This window comes from Berghia stephanieae, chromosome 2 (assembly GCF_034508935.2).
Source record: "Berghia stephanieae isolate SIO BIC M18660-M18661 chromosome 2, UCSD_Bste_1.3, whole genome shotgun sequence".
NCBI lineage: Eukaryota > Metazoa > Mollusca > Gastropoda > Nudibranchia > Aeolidiidae > Berghia > Berghia stephanieae.
The window spans coordinates 119,700,705-119,707,801 of NC_088361.1; the positions used below are offsets into that span (position 1 = coordinate 119,700,705).

Here is a 7,097-nt window from a genome sequence, read left to right on the forward strand (position 1 = left end):
TATTTTACTTCATGTCAGATCATTAACACATGCTAATTCTATTTTTTGTTTTGTTTTACCGGATGTGATGTTGGGGTTGTTTTTGTTCCATATATCCCAGGCCTCAGGAAATTCATTCCGGTAAAGGTACAGGAAAGCGCCAAAAGAAAGATGAACGGCAGTGGAGTCAAAATCAGCGGGCTGGTTCCTATTTCCACCAATTTTACTATGAGCAAAAACAAGAACATTAGAGACAAGTTATTAACCTCAAGTGTATGCAAGTTCTTGATAATGCAGGATTATAAATGATATAATAATATGGATCAAAATCTTATCTCAGTTTGGGAAACCAAATTACAGTTAAACGCCCCCCGCCCCCCCCCCCCCCCCCACAATAAAAATAAAGGAAATGCCAACTCTACTTAATTAATGATTATGAATTTTACAAATATGAGTTAAGGTATTAGCTACATGTCACGCTTTATGAAATAAAGTTCACACATTAGAAAGAATATATATATTATATATATATATATATATATATATATATATATATATATAAAGATATAATCTCACCTTTAAAAAATATTGTTTCGACGACAAAATTGTTACTGCCATTTTACAATTTTCTCGGGGCAGCCAATTTGTAGAGAATAAAAGATTGTTTTAAAGGTGAGATAATAGATATAAATCGCTCATTAATTGTCGAGCACTCTATATAATCTATGTATATCAATTTATCATGAACTAATATAAATATATATATAATGTAAATTTTCACTCACATTTTTTTGCCGAGACGACTTGTTTCTGTGTTCCTTACACTTCCTCAGTCGGCATAATCCATGCCGACTTAGGAAGTGTAAGGAACACAGAAACGAGTCGTCTCGGCAAAAAAATGTGAGTGAAAATTTACATTATATATTAGCTCTAACCACCATTATCGAGCACTTTCGTACCTACAAGTACCCACCAACACTCATAAATATATATATATATATATATTATATATATATATATATATATATATATATATATATATATCATATACAATTTTTATTTAAAAATAAAAAAATTTTTAAGGAGTCTTGGGCCGAATTCCATGTAGGAGGACTAAATTTTGTCATTTACTAGTCTGGCAAATGGCTTCCTTGTCGTAAGCCTAAGCGGAGCAAGCGACTAGCTAAAATCGGATTTCATGAACGTTTTCTAGTCTCTGACTAGCTTATCTCTTGTCTAGAAGTGGAGTTGTAAGGACGTTGACTAATTCGCCTATCTTGTGCTGGTAACAATCATCACGTTTTTTAGTACACGATGGCAGGTAAAATACCAGCCTTCATACTTTCAAGACAAAAGATTTCCAAAGAGGAAATTAGCAACACATCTGTTATCGATAATATTTCGTTCCGTTTCATATTTGAACTTACTTTTGCCTTGATGAATCAAATCACATGATATTAACTGTCGACAAGTGAACACGCTTTCGCGCAATCGGAAACAAGTGGATAACGTTCATAACTTCTTAAAAAATTATTTTGATTATATGCAGTAATTTATAGACTGTGGTGATCGGTGACAGCAATTCATACAAAAGTTATAGTAAATGAGAATGGAGCTACATTGCAATCTCGTCAGTAAATATTACTACATTGCCCAAGACAGGGTTTTGCTTGCTCAAAGATGAGTCACAGATTTTTGGCCGATAATCGATAATCGACTAAGGTTTGGAAATTCCCTTAAAATTTTTCTACTTATGACTGACCCATCACGAATGAATTGCACCTGAAAGCACTTCAAAACTTCCCCTTTAAATGGATTAACATTTTACACCTTTTTACAAATAAAATAATAGGTTACGATTGGTGAGAGAAGCAAACCACATTCAATCGGTCCGTATCCACATTTTTATCACTCTACTCTCTTTCTTTCGCGTAGTTGGAATCCCTCGACATTATCTTTAATAACCCTGCAAACAGTTGACATCGATATATTTGGTCTTGTAGATAATCCATTGGGTTTTATAATTCCTTTTAGGTAGAGAGAATAAATGATCAATCTCTTTTTCCATTCACAATATAGGTGCTATTTGCATTTAAAGTGAATGGGGAAAATTCTCTCTTTCTTTTTGCCACGAACTGCTCTAAATCTCTCCCTTTCTGTGTTTTATTTTGCTTCTCACTGAACATTTTTACCGATGATAAATCGAAATAAAGAAATTATCTTATTTTTCGTACTCTGGTTTGAAAACTCCAGCCATACTTGGAGGAATATTGTCACCCAAAAGAAGTCGAGCAGCTTTGTCCGGAGTCAAGCCTAAACGTTTTAGACTATAAAGAAACTCTACCATGCCAGTGGATGTTTGTTTCCAGAAATCGTGCTCTTCGTCATAGACTTGTGGGTAGAAGGTCACTATCGAGTTATTGAATGGCATATTTTTGTAAAGAAATTCTCGAAGCATCTGGAGAAAAAATAAAAAAGACAAGAATTGTTATCTTTTGTGCTTTTTTAACAGTGAAACATGCCATTTGGCCGACAGTTATTTAAAATAAAAATATCATTTTAGGTTTTGCCGTTCCAATGAAGTAGTAACCAAAGGGCAGAATTTGATGTTCTCAAATTATAAGGTAGACCCTACGTAAACCTGCGTTGGAAAACATTAGCCCATATGTGTAATCTTGAAATATGGTAGATTGTAACCGAGGGGACGATTTTTAAGGAATAAAGGAAGTAGACGTAACTGTTTGCATAGTGCAAGATTTGAGCAACATTGGCAATTCATTATTTTTTCAAATATTAATAAGACTTTTAGCATGTGCAAAGAAAGTTGCTGAGAAAACGTGTTATTATAAGTCTCGCCTTGGATTCGATCTCGACAAGCAGTGACAGCACGGCAATCATTAAACCACTTTGGCACCCGTTCTTTTCAGATAATCTCAGTTTTAGAAATTAAGAATAGGAAATTTTTACAAATACAGGTCGCGACAAATAAAGATTGAGAATTGTTCCTTTGACTTTAAATGCCTATGGCGCCTGAACCATTAGACCGATTGCAAAACGGTTTGGCATAGTTATGAGATAGTATATAACAAGGTTAACACACTTGTCAAAAGTAGGTGACCTCCACATTTTAACTGATTACAATGAAGTTGATTAATGTCACTATAATATAGTGAATGGAAAAAGAGATTGGTCATTCCATTTCTCTACAACGAAGGAATTGTAAAGTCCTATGCATTTCCTAAAAGACCCTTTTAACTGGTCAATCTTTAATCGACACTCATGATAACAATATGACAAAATAATGATACATACACAGTCGTGACGGTTATTTCTACCAATGCCATGCGAATCACTGAGGAACAATGGAGCTTTCTTATGGAATAAAATACTGCGCACGCACACAATTCTTATGCAAATCTTAACAAAAACGTGCCAATTTTAAAAATTGCGCTAAATACCTGACTAAGATTCCCCTAAATAACAATTAAAAAACCACAGGGACCACACAAAACGAAAAACAATAATCAATTCACAAAACAAAGGCTTTAACTGTAATCTTTGAAGACATAAAAGTCATAATTTTAAAACCAACATTCTACATTGCAAGCTGTCACCATACACATCCGTGTCATCTTAAGATTTCAAAGTATACAAAAATGTTGCACAGGATATTTTCCTGTTTGATAACCGAACTTATGGGCGGGTTTTAACTTTGTTGTAATGGACAATATTTTGCGTTGGTTTGAGAGTACTTTGATTACAACAACAAACCCATAACACTTTGCGTTATCAGATCTGCAAATATGTTCACGTCTTCCCAAATCTATTACATCAATTAACCAAAATCAACATCTTGAAAAATAATAATAACTTTTGAAAAATAAACAGAGTGATTCTCAATGGGTTTTTTTGTTGTTGCGAACTGTATCCTTTACAATATCGAACATTTAAAAAATAAACATTCAATCAATCAAACAAAAAAACAAAAGTCATTAAACGTACAAGAATTGATATGCTATTTTCACTTTTCATCATCATCATCATTGCCTTTTTCACCTTGGGTCAGGGTATAGGCCACAGACAAACAGTTCCCATCCCTCTCTGATCCTAAGCTAACTTTTTTTTATCTCGTTCCATGTCTTATCACTTCTTTGTATATCAGTTTCTTTAATTCTTCTCCATGTTCCTCGTAGCCTTCCCCTTGGTCTTCTGCCCTGAGGGTTCCAGATCAATACTTTCTTTGTTATAGTGGAGTCATTCTTTCTAAGGGTCTGTCCAATCCACCTCCATCGTCTTCTTCCTATTTCCTCTCCAACTGATTTCTGCTGTTTTTCAAACGGTTCATGATTACGCCCTAGCAGATATTCTAAATAACCATTTGAACCAAATAAATTTACATTAATTTAAGAAAGGTTTACAAGTTACGTGTATATCAATCTGCTGAAAATAGTTTTATAACTTTTAGATTTGCCAGTAATTCTGTACCTGATGATAAACATTTAGCCCTGGCTGTACGGAACAATGTTAATCCCCAATCTATTTTGTTCAAAGAATAGATTCTCAAGATTCGAGTTTCTCCAAGTCTTGGTTACTTTATAAATCCCATTGATTTTTGATACTTATTTCCGGATGTGGACAGATCAGCTGCAATAACCGCAGAAGCTAAAGCGGGATTCACCTGCAGTAACTGCAAAAGCATCTGCCGCTCCCAAATCGGCTTGTTTAGCCATATAAGGCGCTGTTATTCAATCACGGCTTTGCCAGGCATGAAACTTCCATTTTCTTCCGAGACAGACAGATGCCAATGTATTTCATCACTATTCTCGGAGAATTTTTTAGGGGTTATGCTTCAAAGGATAACACTATAACACATTTTGCTATGATGCAAGAGATATACGATTTGATTCTCAGCATCGGTGTATAAAAATCTTACAAAATGCTCTCTATTTAACATATTATATTCATCCTGGATATTTTCATATCTTTATTGTTTTCATGTTAATTGAGAATATTGAAAGTTGAAATATTTACCTTTGCAATTCTTTCTACAGACTTCTGAGGCGGTCGGGGAGCTTTTCCGAATCGGAAGGCATCAAACAACAATACGACGACATACTCAGTCAGGAAAGACTGAATCATCGGTATCCTAGCCGTTTTTCTCATCATGTACTGCTCGCATTTTCCATGGCTGTTAACATGAATATAAGTGTGGTATAAGCCTTCAAATTGTGTTTTCTGTTCGGGACCACCATCGAATGGGTTGGCTGTAGTGATCTAAAAAGAATAAGATAATAAATTCACAAACTTTTCTATGTGGCGCCTTGTCTTAAAGCAGTATTTTATCGGGATGAGCTAAGAACTTGGGGTTGAATTTAATTTGTTACAATGGAGAATTAATACAGTTTTTTGTATTTTAAAAAGCCTGAAGTTTGCATTTGTAAATTAAAAGAATTCTAAATTCACATTTCGTGGTCCGATCCATTCCAATCGACCGTTCATATATGCGGGTCTGACATCAGAACGCAATTTAACATTGTTGTAATGGACAATACTTTGCGTTATTTTTTGAGAATTTCCATTACAACAATGAGCTCATTATGAATTGAGTTATCAGACCTACAAATAAGTGCACATCGATTCAGACACTTTTTGGTTTGAGACCGTTGGTCTTTCTTTGATCTGACAATTTTATTAATGCAATCGATTAATTTGAATTTTAAAACAAAGAGATTTTAATTCTTTTAAATGATTCATAAATTGGTAATTATTTTTTCTTTCTTCCCACATAGAAAAAGAAAGTAGCAAACCGAAAAAAACCCCAAATAACCCAAAATCAACAATAATCCCAAACAAACGACCTCCATACCCCCCCCCCCCCCACGCCCACCTAAATAAAACCAAAAAAAAAAAAAAAAAACACTTTAAAAAACCCTCCAAACAATAACGAAGGGTTAAAGTGATAAAAAATCTATTAATTTACAACACTTTTGATTAAATAATATTGTAGTATTGTGATACTCCGAATCAAAATGAGCATGACAGTGATTTTCTTCCGATGAAACTATTGTTTGGCCACTGTCTGTTGTCAGAATATAATTATCTAACACATTTAAAAACTTTGATTATTGTTATAACCATAAGAAATGTCCATTAAAATGTATATATCATTGATTAAAATAATAAAGAAACAATCACCTGATCTTTTTCCACCAAAGTGGATAGTCTCTCTAAGATCTCCGCTCGTGAAGCTTCTGTCAAAGACACGATGCCAACCGAAAACATCACCAAACCCAACAGCCAAGACATGTTTCTAGAATTCATTGTGTATTCTGTGGTCAACGTGATACAAAGCTGCTAGAAGCTGTGGACTGGAAACAGTAATTAACAAACATGAATTTTGCGGCTTCGAAAAAGAACGAAATACCAATCGCAGAATTTTTTGGGTTAAAAATCCTTCTTCAGTCAACAACAAAAAACGGTAAAAACATAAAATACATCACTTAAAATCCAGACGGGCGGCAGAGAAGTGTTTAGCACGGCTGTCCGCAAGAAAAGGATCTTACGTGATGTATTCGGTTTTTTAAATAAGCTTGTTATTGGCTGAAGAAGGGTTTTAACCCAAAACGTTACGTGCATGATATTTTGCTTTTTTTTGTTATATTCAATTTTGTTCATTATTATTTTATATGCTATGAAAAATTGATAATAATGCAAAGGTTTAAATCGTTGTTCTCTTTGACTGCGTCGTTTTAATTTCTGCTGACTTACAAAAGAATGATTTCCCTGTCAGTTAAAAGTGCTTACCAATTCAGACAAATTAGTTGTATACTTCGGCTTGTGTAAAATAAAAAGAAGAGTGATCTTATTTAGATTTAGAAAAAAAAATGTGATTAAACCTGCCCTTACCAACTATTGGATAATCATCACATCCATTACGATGCAACCAATATTTTTCTTCTTCAGATTTCTTTTGTAAACCACAAAATTTGTAGAAAAATTCTTGTTATAGTTATGAAAACTAAATGTTGTGTTGTGCAACTTGTCTTGCCGAGCAAAAAATGTATGGCGTGTACATATTCCTTTTTTAATGAGAGAGTTAATATCAACATTTTTTTGCT

At 33.9% G+C, this 7,097-nt stretch overlaps 1 protein-coding gene across 2 annotated transcripts in view; it reads right to left on the bottom strand.

The window, feature by feature from the left end:
* The window catches only part of LOC144966431 (uncharacterized), a 34,259-nt gene that overhangs the window by 19,868 nt on the left and 7,294 nt on the right, over window positions 1-7,097 (bottom strand). For both annotated transcript variants that reach the window (XM_078902914.1, XM_078902913.1), the window contains 4 exons: window positions 6,175-6,347; window positions 5,011-5,253; window positions 2,214-2,437; window positions 60-205 (listed from right to left, as the gene is read on the bottom strand). In XM_078902914.1, coding sequence (XP_078759040.1) covers window positions 60-205; window positions 2,214-2,437; window positions 5,011-5,253; window positions 6,175-6,300 — 739 coding nt within the window. In that variant the 5' untranslated portion in view covers window positions 6,301-6,347. Of the gene's footprint in view, window positions 1-59; window positions 206-2,213; window positions 2,438-5,010; window positions 5,254-6,174; window positions 6,348-7,097 lie in introns of those variants that run through there.